Genomic DNA, 18134 nt, shown 5'->3' on the forward strand with positions numbered 1-18134 from the left:
ACTCTTCTTGAAGTGGTACATACAGCAAACAGCCACAGCCTGCACTTATATTAATACATTATACACACTTACTACACAAACTAATATTCCATAAATCTAGAGAAGGTTAGGTACGCATTTAAACACAATTGTGTATGAGAATTGAGCAGCATTAAAAAATAAGCGTGTGAAAATGTTACGTAGTGTAAGAGGTACTCACTCTACTTGTTTGGACCATTCTGGGGGATTGCTAAAAGTCATGAACACACAGTTGGTCAAAATTGTACACATAATGATCATGCTGAACAAAGTGGGAGAGAGTCAAGGAAAACAGAAAGAAATGGAAACATCCAGTACAATCACATATCAACTACACCTCAAACTAACTGCACAACAAACAAAAGAAATACCCCTGAAATTGAGTTGCTCTTCTGGGACACCCAAAGTCACCCGTGCCCAGTTCTGTGCTACTGAGGCGAGAAATCAACACTACCCTCACTCCAGATTTACAACCTACATTTAAGATCTAAAAGTCATTTAAGCTCTGATAATATGAGAAGATAGCTATGCTATGCTATGAATCCTTTAAAAATCAGCTGAAACAAATGTTTTAGATAATTCCCCCTCATCAGAATTTCCTTATGCTGCCTGGGGCTACATTACTCAACCTTTATCACATGCTTATCAACAAAGGCCACTGACCCAAAACCTGCTGAACTGAGATCAGAAAAACGTATACACTGCTGTTGCTCCCAGGCAAGGCAGTTGATCGTCATGCAGGTGTAATTATGCAGCCATAGACTTAATCAACAGGAAAAAGCACACCACAGGAAGCTATGTATGTATGTTTTTTCCATATCATTGAGGTAAAAGTATAAAAAAGAGGAGGAAGGACAAATCAAGTCCCAGGAAGAGCAACTCAGACACCTCAAGACCTCTTTTACAAGGTCACCTTCATCCTCGTAGCCATTATCATCATCGTCATCATTGTCACTGTAACCTTCATTGTCATTCCCATTATAATGGCCGTCAACATCGTCACCATTGTCATTGCAGTCATCATCGCATTACCATCATCACACTGTCACGATAAGGGTCATTATTATCAACGGCACGATCATTGCTGTCAACACTGTCACAATCGTGATATTGTCATCGTCATCATCACTGTCGCTGTAACAGTCATTATCGTTACCATTACATTCATTATCACAACACTGTCATAGTTGTCACCGACATGTCACCATCGTCATCATCATTAACATCAGGAAGCATTGAACAGCACTTCCATTTGAAAAAGGATATGAATGTATCAAAATTTTAATAGCTATTCGCCTAACAAGATTAAAAGGACTTATGAAGTACAAGGCAGGTGTGGCACTGAAGCGGAAGATTGTTTTCCCTCTATTTAGCACTATAAACGTCTGTGAAGAGAAAAAAGAGAGGGAGGGCGGGAGGAAGAGAGAGGGGGAAGGGGAGGGAGAGAGATGTTAAACAGGAGAAGAAATTTGCGTGTCACACATTACTTTATGAGGTCATATAAAACAATTAATATGTAGTACTAAATGTTTAATACATCCAATATGAAATAATAATAGCCCCAGCTTCCTCTTCTAGCACAAAACTATAACAATATAACATTACTGAAACCTACAGAACACAGGGTATAATTAGCAACATGCAGGCATACAACGCAGTACATTCAAATTAAACTGACATAATGTAAGCTTTTTTCAATTATGGAAAAATAAAGATAAGAAAAATGAGAACAATATAAATAATTTCAGAAATCATTTTGAAAGTGTGATATTGCAGAGCGATTTATTATGCGTATGCAATGCTAGTTTGCATAGTAAAATGCAGTATGTGACCCCACAACGCCAAATAGGCCTTTTGGAGATCCAGATTCACAACCTGAAATTTAGCTTCCTGTACAATAGAACTCCACTGAGCACACACAATGCACAGAAGACCCCAGCCCCTGGGAACTACAACATCATTCATGCGTGGGTATACTGTGACCGATCATAAACATGATACATCCAGGATAAAAAGTACACATTTACAGTTTTTCAGTGAGGCACTCTGAACAAGCCAAACTACATCCACTGCAAATGGGCCACTGGCTCTTAGAGACAAGACGTGACCAGACAGCACTGGGGAGGGGGGGGGGGATTTCTTTCTTCCATTTCCTTTTTGGATATTTGTACTTAGAAGGGAACCTCTGAGCCATTTCTCCTCTCCATAAACATGTGAAAAACAGCACAGTGGACACTCCTGTTCACAGGGTACCCATTACCCTTTCCTTTTTCTCCCCCTGCAATGAATGCGCTCAAACTGGAGACACCCACGTCAACGTTTCCGCCACCACACACCGCTACCATCTGACACTGCGATTTCACACAGCCGCTAAGTACAGTCCGGGGGGGTGGGGGGAGGGGGGTGTGCTGCCGGTGGCACCTTGGAGAGCCAAAAACCACCGATGATCAACCGAGTGGTGAGAGGCGCCCTTGAATGACCGGGTGAGAGACCACTACAGCAGACTGCTGCCACAGGTTTGCGGGCTGTTTAAACAGTTGGGGGGGGGGGGGGGGGCACTGTCATATATTAGGCTCACATACAGTGGAGCCTGAGGCCTTGGCGGTGTGCGCTGCTGAGGGGGGGGGGGAGGGAGAGAGGGGGGTGCATCCACTTCATGCCCTCGTTTAACAATCTTCCCTTCCCTCAGCTTGGTCGCCAGGCCCACCTCAGCCGGAGTTCTGCTCACGGAGCGACTGCGCTGAAGCAGGAGCGGATGACCGCGCAACCGCTTAAATAAAACATCGCAATTTGCGTGAAAGATTGATGAGGTTCGCCTGCGCATTCATGCAAGCCGTTCTTCTGCTTTTACTCGGCCTACCCCTGCATTAAGCCCTGCAGGGACAGCTGCACTGCACACCACTTAGAGCCAAGGGGGGGGGGGGGGGGGGGCCCTGCGGGGGGGGTGGGGGGTTACCCCAAATCGTGCACTATATCTATGGTATCAATGAGGACCTTGCAGGATAAGGTACAGGGGGACAGTTTCTACATCTCAAACAGCTCTCAGGGTCTTATTTCTGCATTCCAATGGTGGGCAGTAATAATTCTCAAAAAATAAGACCAAAAGTTTGACAAGAAAGAACCTTTAGAAATGCTCCCGCAAAATGGGGACCGGGGAGCTCATCGCGTACAGAGCTGACCAGACTGCAGGGCTGAAGGGATCTTTAAAAACAAGCCTCTCGCTGATGCTACTCCTTTCATGGCTTCATCTCTACCACTTCATGCAACTCGGGTTGTGTTGCCAGGTTAGTGGATATTCAGTCAGCTTTCTAAAATGTACTGATAGCCTAGAATATGCTCATCACCTTAGCCGGCTGACCAGATTAAAGATTACAAATAAACCGACTGAGGCAATCATTGACTATACTCTTTCTAACTTCAAACATGTTAAGTATCCTATTTCTGTGCTGTTACTTAATTTTTCCCCATTCTGAATTCCCTTGGACACTTGGTTTTAAGCCACTCTGCACAACAGTGTTCGATAAATGAATGGAATAAAATGTAATCTAACATAAGCGACAAGCTTACATCTCCCAACAGAAACAAACAAGCCACTGGCAATGTGGTGAGAAAGATGGAATGGCTAACACTACAAGCCACTAGGATCAGATGTATTTCAATCTTCCACAGATATCAATATCAATATCAATGCATCACAATCAATATCCTGTTTAGATACTGAAATCCTGCCAAAACAACAACTGAGATCCAAATAGTATTTGGTGGGGGGAGTTGGGGAGGGAGGATGCCAGCACGCACATTCACACACAGACACACACAACACACACACACACAAACACACACATATACACACGCACACATGCAGTACATACACACAAACACAAACGCATACACACAGAAGCACACAGCACGCACACACACACATACACACAAACACGCACAACACACACACATACACGCACAGCACACACACATACACACAAACATGCACAGCACACACACACACAAAGACGCACAGTACACACACACACACAAACACACACACGCATATACAAAAACACACACAACACAAACACATACATACAAACAAACACGCACAACACACGCACACACACATACATACATACACACAAACACACACTGCACATACACACATACACATACACACAAACGCACACAGCTTTTGTTCCAAAAGCATGACTGATGCAAAGCTACTGAAAATTTCATAATCCACAGCAGAGTGGCACAGTGGCAGACACACAGACTGGGGGAACTGCAGCATTATCAGACCAGAGAGGAGGGACAGAGAGAGAGAGAGGGAGAGAAAGCAAGAGGGAGAGAGGGAGAGAGAGAGAGAGAGAGAGAGATGGAGCATGACAGTGAACAAGAGCAGGAGAGACAGGGACAGAAGACAGAGGGAGCGAGAGATAGAGGGAGGGAGAGTGAGAGAGGGAAAGAGAGAGATCAGAGCATATCAGTGAAGAGTATTGATCAAGTCAGGGTCCAGTATTTGCCTCCTGGGAATCAAACGGTCATCTCTGTAATCTAAAAACACAGCCGATTCCTCAGATGGTCCTGAAGCCTCCTTCCATTCAGTGACCAAAGCCCTCAGTTCAGCCTCTCTCCTTCAGAAGCCCTCACACTCCAAACGATAACAGATGCTGTTAGCTTCGCTAACACAATGCCGTTTGTATTCATTTGAAGGCAGTGGACCGCAACACCACAAACTCATGGTGCACGCACATGAACACGGGCATACCCCCGACACACACACACACACACACACACACGCATGCACGTTCATGGTAAGGCATTAGCACAACTGGGTGGATCCTCTCTGACACAGTCCCACAGAATAACCTCAAGCAGCAGGGTGCTAACACAGCGGTGGCTAACACACAGAGAGGTACACATATACTTCCAGGCATTTTATTGTCTTTAACCCCTACAGTCCTGGAAAGCGGATCCTGTCCGCCAGCGCAGCGGTCTGAAACATCGGTGGGCGCGAGCGGGTGCGTCAGGCGATGCTGCTGGTATCGACTCCGCAGAGCCCAGCCCCCCACTGGAGACCAAGGCTGCTGTGTCATCAGAGTCCGCTTCATTTATCACACACACCGCACGGCTCAGCCAAACTGGCTCTGGGGAAACCGCGCCCTATGCACACGCCACGCTGGTTCACATCACCTCCCCCCCCCCACCAAATCATACACTACACCCCCCAACCATACACCCGCACCCAACCCCACTCCTACACTCGTACAGTCCTGTTTAGTTATTTAGAAGAATTTCTTACCCATAGTGACTTACGTAAGCACGTATGTATAGGTTTAGGCGATAGTGCTCTTGCTAAGCCACTCCTACTCCCACACCCATCCCTGTGTAATCCCTTCCCTGCAGCCTGACACTCCCAGACCCCACTATTCCGCTGCCCCCCTGCTCTTCCCCTCCCTGACTTCAGCACAGTCCAAAGTTTTGTACAGGGTTAAAAAACAAGCCTGCAGCTCGCTGCCCCATAAAGGAGAGCAGAAAGAGGCTTCCCTTATCCCTGGTGGGGATGTAAGGACAATGCCCTGCGCTGCGCCTCAATCCAAAACCACTGCCAGGGAAAACGCCAGGGCCTCCGTAACAGGCGCTAACATTGCTAGCCTTTGTGAGAAACATGCCAGATCACTAAAATCGGGGACCTAGCAATTCATCAGGGCCAGCCTACTGCAGAATCTTAATGTGCTTGCTTTAACCCCACCCCCATTGCTGGAGAGACAGGAGACAGGGGTAGCCAGCGTGACGGAGGTTTGGAAAGGACTGATAATGAGGATAAGAGAGTGCACGTGCACCTCCCCCTCCCCCAGCCGAAATTTCACAGAATTTCTAGAAGCAGCGCGCTTCATCGAGGGTGCCCATTTTACTCCTGAGCCGATCTCCTAACAGTTACCTAACAGCATGGTGGAAGAAGAACACAGCAGTCCTTAGCTGGACGAGCTTCTCACACCCACACACACACACACACACAAACATACGCACGTACAGTCTCACACTCGCACAAAATTCTGAAGTGACCCTCTTAACTTACCTCATGGGTAATCTGATTCGTTCAGGTTCTATTGACAGTAAGAGCATTAAATAATCTCCCACATAAAGCTGGAAATGATCTTTAATGGATTTCCATAAAAGAACATTCTCAAGCAGTTAGATAAAAGTGATTGCTGGTTTTCCTGGTGTGGGCTCCCATTGGCTGCCCTAATGTGGAGCCCTTTTATTGCCTGCCCCCCCCCCCCCCCCCCGGTTAGTTCTGGCGAAGACTTCTAGCCCATAGGCTGTATCAGTGAGGGTTGCTATTGGCAAGGACTGTTCAGGGCTTGGACTTCTATCGTTCTAAACCCACAGGCTGAGGGCTCTGGAACAAAGGGCCTGCGGTTTCCTTTGCCCTGAGCTAATCACTCCCCCAGCAGCTCGGTCTGAAGTCAGCCAGCATGCTGCTGGCCCACACCAGGCAGGGCCAAACGCACCTTCAGGAGTTTAAGTGGATATCCTGGAGGGGAGGCCGTGTGGCAAAGTCCACAGGGCAGCCGGCTGTCAACCAGCGTCGCCAGATTTACCAAGACGGATTAGCGACTTTGTCATCAAACAATCAAACAAGCCCGATGAAGTGGAAGAGCTACTGAGGACCCCAGGGTGGGAGTGTAGAAATAGATAACTGGAGGGGGGGGGGGGGGGGGGGGGGGGGGGGGGGGGGGGTAGGTATTGGGAATTGACAACCGGGGGGAAGTCTGGGCGGGGTATAAATTGATTAAGAACTGGAGGGGGGGGGGCATTGTGAAACATGGGGGAATAGCCTACCCATGATTTTTTAAAAGTGACTTTGGAAAAAAGAAGCCCAAAGTCACGTTTTATAAGCGGACTTGGCAACACTGTTCTCAACCCACATTCCAATCAGCCTGCGAGACCGGGTCATCTGACTCCCTGCCACAGCACTTCCTGTTCTGTGATCTCACCTCCATCTGCAACCCTCTCTGCTTCCCACCATTAGAATACAATTAAAAAGTATATAAGGAGCGTGGATAGCACTAAACGCCTATGCCAGCTCTAAATAATTGTTGTAATAAGCACACACACATACACAATTACCGTTTTATAACAACTGGCATTAAGATTATTTCAGAGAGCTTCTATTAATTTTTCTGCAGGATAAAAGCCACCGAACACGCAAACACCGCACATCGCTTGTGGCCATTTTATGGGCTGATATAAAACTGCACCGGAGGTGAATTTACCACAGATACACCACAACGCTTCTGGCAGATGAAAGACAGAAAGGCAGCGAAAGGGAGGCCTTTCAACGTCGCCGTCCCTGCTCTGCGTTTCAAGTTTTTTTCCGGCCGGAACAGTGCAGCAGAGATGGAATATCGAGCCAGGCACTATCTCCAGGGGAAAAAAGTAGGAAGTGGGTTCTTTTGTTCTCAGCTGCTTCACTGCTTCAATTTTATCTACTTCGAGAGAGGTCACCCTGTAAATGACGTCCTAAGTTTTGAATAGAGCAGTGTGTCGCTACAGTACAGAGGTGGCAGCCAGCTGAGAGGAGCTGAGCCAAGTGCATCATGGGAACTTTTCCCACATTACTCCCCGCATATCAGCATGGTTGGGTGGGGGAAAGAGGGCGGAGTGAGGAAACAAACTTTTATTTCTCCCCCATTATCCCCATTATCACCATCTTACTGTGTGACTTGAAAACATATACACAGCTCACACATAGCAAATAACAAAAACAACTTCAAAACTTCAAAATATTGTTTGATTAGTCAATCACTGAATATCACCTCAACTTCACACCAATCAGGTATCTGGGTTTTGTGTAAAAAAAAAAAGTATAAAAAAATAAAGCATAATTATCCTCAGTCTGAGTCATGTTTGTGAAAGACGCACCAGATTTGAAAGCCTGCTCATGTGACCCAACTTACCTGAAAGCCTTATGGCACTGCTCAATTAATGAGTGATTCCCCTTTAAGATCAGGGCCACAATCTTATTCAGATTTTTTTCCCCTTTTCACTGTGTTTGTACTGAGCTTTTTCAGATGAATGGTCTTACTTCTCATACATTAAATCTGGGCCTTGTTTGGGCCTTCTCAATAGAGAAGGCTTCTTGCCAGTGGCAATCTGCTTTCTTTATAAAAGGGACAAATGAAAGAGAAGTAATCCGATTTAGTGGCTGGATGTGAGCGGTCCCATTCTCCAGGGGGGGCAGGAGCTTCAGCCTAGGGCACCTCACCCCCCCTCCCACACCCAAAACAAAAATCCATCATAGTTCCATACCTGCTAGACACACTGCTGCCATTTTGGGTCATAGGCATCTGTCCTTGCTGTAGACGCTCTCCAGTTTCACACGCTCTCCATCAGCTAGCCCAACAAACATGGCCAGCACTATGACCCTGTCCTGCCCCATCAAACCCCCAACGACCCCGTCCCCTTGCTCCTGCCAGATTCCACTCCTGTGACTCCGCCCCCTCCATGTCACTCCTACTTGACTCCTCCCACCACATCTCACCTTTGATAGACTTCACCCATCCAATCTTCTTACCACTTGATTCTGCCCACACATCTACCTCACTCCCATTCAACTCCGCCCACCTGATCTCACGCACATGTAATATTCCTACCTGACCCACTCCCATTCTACCACTGGTAACATGTCTGTCTTTGGACTTGAAAAATGCCAAAACAGTACAGAAGCTGAAAAAATAAACAAGTTTACAATGAAAACAAATACATTTAAAAAAATTTCAAAACCTTGCTACATCCACTGGACACCCACATAGCCCCACACCACACCATGCCATGCCCCACCCATTCATCCTCCATGGGAGTTACTTTTGCCCCTGTTACTGGCAGCAGGTGGGGGTGTGGCCTTCCTAGCTCGAGAGGCGGGATTATGGAACATGGCAGGGAATGGGGGTTGTGGGAAGACTCACTTTTTGATTCAAATAGTAAGGGTCCAAATCCTCCAGGGGCACTGCTACCAGTCCCGCAGGGGTGTCCCCGTAGATGAAGGGCAGGCTTCGGCCCGCCTCCAGATCGCTGTTGGGCTTGGGCTTGTTCTCGTCGTCATCGTCGCGGTGACTGCTATCGGGCTTGGGCGGCTTCTTGGCCTTTTCCTCGGCGATGCGCCTCTCGATGTTGACCAGAGACTCCGGGGAGAACTTTTTGAAGCTGTCAGGTCCTGGTGGTGCCATAAGGGGCGCGGCCATGTTTTCATCCTGCTTACAGCTTCCACTTTAGTTAGATACCATCCAGGACAGCCGGCTCTGCACGGGGGGAGAAAGGAAACATTAGGGCAGGCCTTCTCAAGCTCTTTCCCCCATGGACCGCAAGCAAAAACACAGTTGCAGCGGACAACCATTACTCTGCACACCAAAAGAGCAGAAGGGTCCCAATGGACAAATAACGCATTAAAACATACACCTAAAAAAGGAATACATTATTCTTAGCCTCCTTATAACCACTAGGGGGCACCTTGAAAACTACCAGTGTTATATCCAGACCTTAGTTCGGGAAACTTTTGCGCATTAAGCAAATGGAAGATGGCAGCCACATGGAAGTGAATTAGAATGGGGGAGAAGAGCCCTCCATCACTTGGCTTGTCCTTCACTTTTCAGAAGGTTCTATTTTAAAGCAAATGTTTTTGCACAACCCTCATTTTCACAGCCCTCTACTGCCACCACGCTAACGGTGTTACGTAAGGGAAAGAAAATAAAACGAATCAAATTGCATTCACAATCGGTACTGCGCCACTACATAATCATAAACTGTAACACAATACCGAATAATCTTGATCTACTACACCACTGAATAATCACAATGTTTCACCAGAGGATACAAACTTACAAAATCAAGTCTTCCAGAAGACATTCATTATAAGCATATGCACTGCACCCAGTAATTATAATAATAACAATAATAATCTGAATCCACATATTTTATCAGAAGTATAACATCTAATAGGACCTCAATCACAAGCCGTTAACACAGTTTTGGATCAATACCTCTCCACAAAAACCAATTTGATGCATCATTGTTGATAAATACATGCAATAGTAATAAGTGACTTTTGAAAAGGGCGGTTTGTTTAATATTACTGTGACGCTCTGCAGTAAAATTCAGGTCTGTTTTACTAACAGCCTGTTTGTCAGTGAGCAAATGTCCATTTATCCAAGACATCACGCACCAAACCGCACAAGTGAGTTAGCCTTAAGTGAGCTACAACACAGCGCTTTAAAATGCCTCTAATTTCATTACTTACAGTCCAGTTAGGCAACAGCGGGGCCAGCCCTACGAACGCAAATGTCTGTGACCGACTGAGTGAGTGACTGAGTGAGTGATGAAGTTACACCATTGGTCGGCCAAGTTATGAAGTCACACCATTGGTCGGCCGGATCACATGTGTTAGGTCCAGCCATATACTAGGTTTTAACCTGGTCTTGTTTAAAGGCTACTAAACACAGTTTGCGCAGAAATAACCATCACAATAACTACAATGACCACAATCCATTGCGACTACAGACGCGCAAGCGGCATGACAGAACCTACTTCTTAACCTAGACAGAACCTAGTTTTTACTTGGCAGAATGTTATATCTCCTTCAAAATTTTTGTCAACGTTACTAGTTAACTTGCTAATGTGTCTCGCGAGGAACACTGAAAACAGTAGGCTGGTAACCTTCACCTACCAAAGGGAAAATATCTTTACTTCCAGCCCCAATAGCATATGAAAAGGGAGATAAATTATCGAGTCAACAAATAAATGAATGAATGAAATATACACACCTGAAATTCACATATATTTTTGAAGTGATAATGAATGCAAGTGATTTTCTGTAATATGCATTCACAGCATTTGGAGCCTTTGAAAATAGAAAGTTTTAAAGCTCTTTTTTAACCTTGCAATCAATCACTTCACTATTCATTACTATGCTACAGATACTTGCAAAAACATGGCATACTTAATAAAGCACCATCGGTTACTGCTTCTGACCACCCCACATTCCAGCAGCTGAGCTGCACAGTCTTTCCACAGAAGGACTGTGCATCCCACAGGTGCTCAGGCAAGAGACAATGATGATGCAACCACCTCATCGCCCTAACAGCTACTCCTGGTCAGACCCACTGATGGTCAGGCCAGACACCTGCGGATGCACAAACCAAGTATATGGGTAGTATATGACTCCACAGTGAGGAAAATGGCAAGGATAGAAAGCTTGCTTATATAGTCCATAATGAAACTGTGAAAATCAATGGTGCTGTTGTTTTTCAATACCCTTATGTTCTTTAAAAAAAATACAAATCACAAATGGCCATCACACCGAATTAAGTTCTTAAGCTGAAGAGCAAAAAGCAGCAACATTCTGGTGTCGATATTAGGGCCAACATACTAAAGATTTTTTATTTAAGTAATTTGCACTACAGTATGTTTCTTTTTTTCTCATTTCACACTGGTGGGGTCAGGGGGTAAGGTGGGTTAAACTCAAACCAAACCAACTAGGTTCCATAACGTTGTAATGCTTCAATCAATATCTCCATTACTTCTGTTCATTTTTATCCCCAATGCAAAACATGACAATGCATTTCCAGAGTTTAAGTTCAGGGAAACTGTTGACTTTTTGAAACTGATGAAAAAGTCAGCCATCAAGAGATCCTGCTGCTGGGCCACTGGGCCACGCCCGACTGTGTGCACACACACACATGCATATACATGCCACAGTTCTACCAGCCTCCATCAGTGTACCTTTGAAAATCAAAATGTAAGACCAAGACATGCAGAACAACTTCATACTGTTGCAATCCGTGTCATGACATAAACATACTGCCACTAGTGTTCCCCTGGAGAACAGATCACAGAGCACCACTGTGCTCACTGTTACTTGGAAGGATAAAGTTTTAATATTACACAGCAAAACACAGCACACAGGCCAAGAAAAGTGTTCCAAGGGAGATGAAGGATGACAGAACTTGGAGGCAGGGAGGATGATGGGCATTGAAGGCAGGGAGGATGATGAGAGTTGGAGGCAAGGAGGATGATGGGAGTTGGATGCAAGGAGGATGATGGGCATTGGAGGCAAAGACAATGATGGGAATTTGAGGCAGGGAGGATGATGGGAATTGGAGGTAGGAAGGAGGATGGGAGTTGGAATCAGGGAGGATGATGGGAGTTGGAGGCAGGGAGGATGATAGGAGTTGGAGGTAGGGAGGATGATGGGAGTTGGAGTCAGAGAGGATGCGGTATCACTGCAGAGCTTACAGCTCTTGGTGGCGGAGAGCACCCTGAGGAGCAGATCTCATCCGTTTTAAACACTGTCAAACACAGGGAGCGGAGCAGGAGGGCCAGGAGATTTGAAATTGCTGCACAGGAGCTCCAAATCTCCCCTGGATAATCTCACCGAATAAGGCCATACAGAACATTCTTTAAACCTCCCGATCACACATGCCCTGAAGTCTCTATATAAAGCTACTTAATTAAGGAATTATCTCTGAATCCAACGGCTGGCACATTACAACTTGTTTCTACAAAGCCATTCAAACTTCCTGAATTTTTCCTTGCAAATTATTTCTTTTCCCAGGAATGTGTATTAAAAAAATTTTAATTGTAGCATGCAGCAGAGTCAACAGGCAGCGGCGAAGCGTGGCAGCTAAGCCACTGGACTCCAGACCTGGGTCAAATACGTATTTGTTTTGGATTCAAATACTTTTCTACACTTTACTGATCTTGTCTGGTGCATTGGAACCAATGAAATACTCTCAAAAAGTGCAACGCCTACCTCCTGGTCATATTGGCAGGCTCAATTACACCAGGCAAGATCAACAGAGCAGAGAAAAGTATTTGAATCCAAAACAAATACGTATTAGACCCAAGTCTGCTGGACTCCTCACCTGAGAGCTGTGCTGGGCACGGCAGTGCAACCCCTAAGCAGAGGCATGAAATTCACCAGCACCCAGCTGCACTGGGGGATAACACGGGACAAAACTGTGAGCAATGCAGTGTCCCTGGACCGGGATCATGGATGAGAGTGACAAAGTTAATGAATTATGCAGTGCTCCGTGGAATCCTCTCAAGCAAAACATGAGCTTCTCCGGTTCAGAACTGGACGAGGCCCACTTTAAAAAGCGAGAGGCATCGCGTAACATATACGTGTCACAATATTGTATGACATGGTGGAAGACGGTGATACACACAAAGGCCTGGATTTGCAGACACTACCAATCAAATACACACGTACGCACACAAGCTCAGCACGCCCTGAGTCACCCTTACTGCCCCCACACTGCTGCACCAGGGCCCCGCCCCCATACTACTGCACCAGGGCCCCGCCCCCACGTATGCCCACCCTAACCCCACCCATCATCTATGCATTTCACCATTCATTTATTTTCATATTTACCTTTTTAGATTATTAAACATTATCCAACCCTGGGGTTAATGCTTTAAAACTTCTGTATAATTGCACAAAAACCTGCTCAAGAGATGTGAGCTTGAATTATACTTTCCATTCCAGCAATTACACCATTCAAACGGTGTAGTTAATCCTACAGATACAACTAACTCTGCCTTTAACATCCACTGGCCATAACTTTGATTAAGTTTTTATGATTCTAAGGGGTTTATCTGTAACAATTATGTCAAGGCATTCAGTACTACTGTATCATTGCACATAGATAATTAAATCAAAACAGAGGTGGCGTTTTACATCAAAAGGACTGTAGGGTACGTGCAGCCCAAGGTTCACTTGAATGAGAGCTGAGGTCTTCTTGCAGGAATTCAATAACGACTCCACATATCCAGAATTATAGTTCTTTTGAATGCTTTATTCGAATATAAGAACTGTTCGGTTTCACTGGAACGACTCGTGGAATAATGACATAAATAATCGCAAAAGGATACGAATTTATGCGAACACACAATTAACTGAGAACTCTGGACTTTTGTAAGACAATTCGCTGAATTTACGATTTTGGTCCACAATTACACTCATGCAAATGCATTAATTTATGTTTTGTTGGACACAAACCAAACTTGGTGGCAAAAAACACTTGTTAATTATAAAGTTGAATGACTAAAGCAATGTGGGTGAAACCTAATATCATGCGATTTACGGACAAATATTAATATACCCAAATACTTTTTTTAAATGGCTCTAAAGTCGATTTATTGATTTAACAAAGGACTTCATAGTGTTTTTCCTTGGAAAATATGCACAGCTGTAGACAGGAATATCTATAATAAACAGCCTATATACTGTCTTAAAACGTCCAAATTAATACAGCATAAGAAGAATGATAAGGTGTAAAAAATGCATAACCTGGTTGCCAATAACCTTAGTTCGTTAGCCAAAAGATGGGACGGTTGAAAGGTTTGTGCACCCCATCGCGTTGAGACCTTCTCAGCTAATCAGCAGCGCAGCTTAGCGCTCGAGGGACACAACGTCGTCCTGCTACCTCACTCCTTACATATTAATAAACCGTTATAGCTTTCCTTGCCGAAGTAGAAGACAACGAATGATTGCATGAGCTAACGATTCTACTTTTAGTTACCTCAATTTGATCTGCCTATGTGTGTGTGTGGCAATGTCAGTAAATCAGGCCTCCAGCCCCAGATAATGCCAATATACAGCGTAGGCTACAATGACTTTTAAACAAACTTTTAAAGCTAATTTGGTAAAAACAGCCAAATTGGCCCATGAACACGAATATATATATATACGTGAAGGAAGAAATGGGGAAAATAGAATTAAATTCGATTAGTCTGTCTAAGAAAAGGTTAATCATAAAGCAGGTGATAGCGAGATCGTTCAAGGTGAATCGTTATTATAGCAGGCCAAATAACACAATCGCTTATAGTGCATCACAGATAACATCAGTTAAAGGTTCGGAGGAAGCACATAAATCAATATTACGAACAAATGATTTTAAAAAACTGAGTATTTCATTTGATTAATCTGATCTTAAAAAACTAAAACACAATGACAATACAAGGCATATGCTACAATCGCGAAAAAGCAACCATAAGGAAAACAAAATGGATCACATTACTAAACGTTCTAGCCAGACATTTAATTTGATGCCGTCTCAGAAAACGTAATCGAGCTTGCCAAGAATATCATTCATTGAAAAAATCGGTAAATACTCACGTTTCAAATCAAACGCTGTAAATTGTAGTCCTTATTCCTCAGTAGCAATTCCCCAGAAAGAAACAAATATTTTCCAAAGCCCGACCTGTTATAATCCATGTGAATGTTTAAATACTCTCCCAAAATTTTCGGAAAAATTCAGATTTAAGTAAAAACAAAAACACCGAGAGTAAGCGTCACTGGATTTGGCACAAGGGGGAAAATTCCTATAGCTCGGCGGCGTGATGGAATCCTTCAGCACAGGCGCTGTCCGTTTCAGCACCACGACGTGGCGCAGAGCCGCAGAGAAGAAATATTGAGCATCACAGGCACCGTTCAAGAAAAAAGCAGGTTCACATTCCGTCATTCCATTTGCCCAACATAACATATCCTGATCTTGCTATTCCTGTACATCAAAAGCCAAATGTATAAAATACTGGGAATCTCTGGCTTCTGGAAAGCACTGGAGAAATTAGAGCCAGTGTTCTAGGGAGCTAGAGCGCAGGCGTATAAGACACGGAGACGAGTAGCAATGCACTGAATGCACACATAGCCTACTGACGACCAATGTGTATAGACAGCCACACAACATAGGCCGTGGGCATTGCTTTCCGTATGTACAAATAATTTCATAGGCACCTGCTCATTTCCGTAATCAAGCCATCCAGTAATTACCCAAAAACACAAAAGAACCACAAAGCCACTGGTTTCCGAATTCGGCGTCGTGTTCCCTGGTATTGTTTTTTTTTTTTTTTCCTGTGCAGGTAAATAGCACAAATTCTGGCGCGTGGCCGTCTACCGACAGGTCCATTCAATTTGATGTCGCGTCGGGCAGAAATGCTGTATAGACTGTGTATAGGTTTCGATCGTTCAGAAAATAATGATGCGTTACGTTTTCATATAACCGAATCGCCTCTTGCCTACAGTATCTACATCGGGAATTTGTTATATAACAGCCACGTACAGGAACACGCGGCTGGCTCTCTCATTCACCTACACGCAAAGACGCCCCGCCACAGACATCAGCCCCAGTCCCACCACATCAACCGGTTATAACCAGTCAATCGACAAGGAATCAATAACCAATTATATTTTCACAAATTATCTGACTCACTGCTACATTTTGCGGGGCTGAAGACTGTGAGCATTTTATTTCATCATGGTACCAAGGGAAAACTAAAGCTGAATACCATCTAAGGAGCGCTGGCAATGCAGCTTCTTGGAACTTGTGCTAATATTTTCATGTTTTACATTTTCCTTTCAATTGTGAGGGGGGTTGTTTACTACTTTTGCACACTTGACACAAGGCCCCCACTCCTCACCCCCCCCCCCCCCCCCCCCCCCCACAACACACACAATTTTTATTCCACCCTATTCTTACAGAGAACATGCGTTCAGTCGTAGACAATGATTGGGATTTCAGGTTATCGAGATAAATGTATTTTTTACTACCGATCATCAGAAAATATGGGTTTCAATTTACATACAAAAAACAAGCATCTTGATGTACATTGATGAGTATGCGTATAACATTGCATTCACATACACACGTCTACTCCAGAGCGCGGGCCACAGCCTGCAAGAAATACTGCAAACACTGCAGTGGGAGGTTTCTGTGTGTAACGGTTTACGTCCGAACAAAAGTCAATATCGAACATACGTAGCCGCAACTATATAAACTATATGTTTCTATTTTTAAAATAGTTTTCATACAAGCCCCGTGCCATTTGCCAGTTTTTTCTTTTGCGCCAATATTTTTTCTGAATTTCTAAAATATGTGAAAGAAATGTACCACACCCGTGAGGACTACGTTGCCCCCAACATCAAGATGTATGAAAGCAGACATGAGTGATTATTGCATACAAAATGTCAAATGTAACAATATACTTTAGCTGCGTGTAAAGTGCGAAGACTAACAGTTTCATTTTACTATGCTCATTTCATGCATTACTGCCATAAATAGTATGGGGAGGGGTGATTTTTTTTTTGGGGGGGGGGGGGTGGGGGTGGAGAGGGGGGGCAAAATTATCACGTTATTGGCTATATGGTACTTCCCTGTATCAAGTCTTAAGTACAACGGGTAACCATTATGTGCAACAACAAAACCACATCAGATTGCCCATTTTATCCTGCTTTCTTGTTAAATACAACCACAATTTGACATGACTGTCACGCTTAATCCATGATATGCGCACATATCCCATTAAAACAAATTCAATCCCATACCGTCCTATGTAAGGCCAACACCCATTACATGTTTATATGTTGTTCTGTCCAGAAAATTCAATTTTGATCCACATGAAATGAAACGACCGTTGAGTTTTTGATTTGTGAAATTTATTGAGCATATACGTGATCGTTCTGGCAATCAGCCTATTCACAAATACAGGCGAAAAAAATGCTGGGGAGAAAACCTGCTCTGCGACATTTTGTATACGTTGTTGGCAGCACAGAAACGCAATCTATCTGCGAAAAACCTTCAACCGCTGCAGAAAAGAGAAGAACGGCTTACCTTTTCCCCGTTAATAGAAATCCAGAAAGGCGTCGCTGGACTGCAGATGTCGAACGGTTTCTGGAGAAACTGCGGTTGTCGCCATATTGTTGCTGCTATCTTCCTTCTCAGTGCGTGCGGTTACCCTGCATAATTGATGACTCCCAGCAAAATATCAGGGAGTGTCGGCAAATACCCTGTTTAGAAACGACAAGGGACCGTCGTTTTGTATGTGAGAACGCTGTTAATAAAAAGAATAAGATTCTAGATTGTATTGCATTCCTTATTGTGATGCATTCAAAGGAAGGCGCAGTATGCGACGAAAATATTACAACAGTACAGGAAAATTTCAGCCTTTGCATAGCATCATAGGTAAGTACAGACTAATGTCAATAGTGGGGCAATCAACAGGATCCATCACACATTACACAAGTTTTTAAAAGTAAATAACGACTAAAGACCATCAGAGAGGTTTAT

The 18134-nt window shown here is 44.4% G+C and overlaps 1 protein-coding gene across 7 annotated transcripts in view; it reads right to left on the reverse strand.

Annotated features, from left to right (window-relative positions):
* The window catches only part of scn8aa (sodium channel, voltage gated, type VIII, alpha subunit a), a 72596-nt gene extending 54760 nt beyond the window's left edge, over positions 1 to 17836 (reverse strand). For all 7 annotated transcript variants that reach the window (XM_035381026.1, XM_035381023.1, XM_035381025.1 and 4 more), the window contains exons 1-4: positions 17679 to 17836; positions 8982 to 9314; positions 1285 to 1403; positions 200 to 289 (exon numbers count right to left, since the gene is read on the reverse strand). In XM_035381026.1, the coding sequence (XP_035236917.1) occupies positions 200 to 289; positions 1285 to 1403; positions 8982 to 9257 (485 nt within the window). In that variant the 5' untranslated portion in view covers positions 9258 to 9314; positions 17679 to 17836. The remainder of the gene's footprint in view (positions 1 to 199; positions 290 to 1284; positions 1404 to 8981; positions 9315 to 17678) is intronic.
* Between the last annotated feature and the right edge of the window lie 298 nt (positions 17837 to 18134).

The sequence above is a fragment of the Anguilla anguilla genome, chromosome 11, assembly GCF_013347855.1.
Source record: "Anguilla anguilla isolate fAngAng1 chromosome 11, fAngAng1.pri, whole genome shotgun sequence".
NCBI classification, from domain to species: Eukaryota; Metazoa; Chordata; class Actinopteri; order Anguilliformes; family Anguillidae; genus Anguilla; species Anguilla anguilla.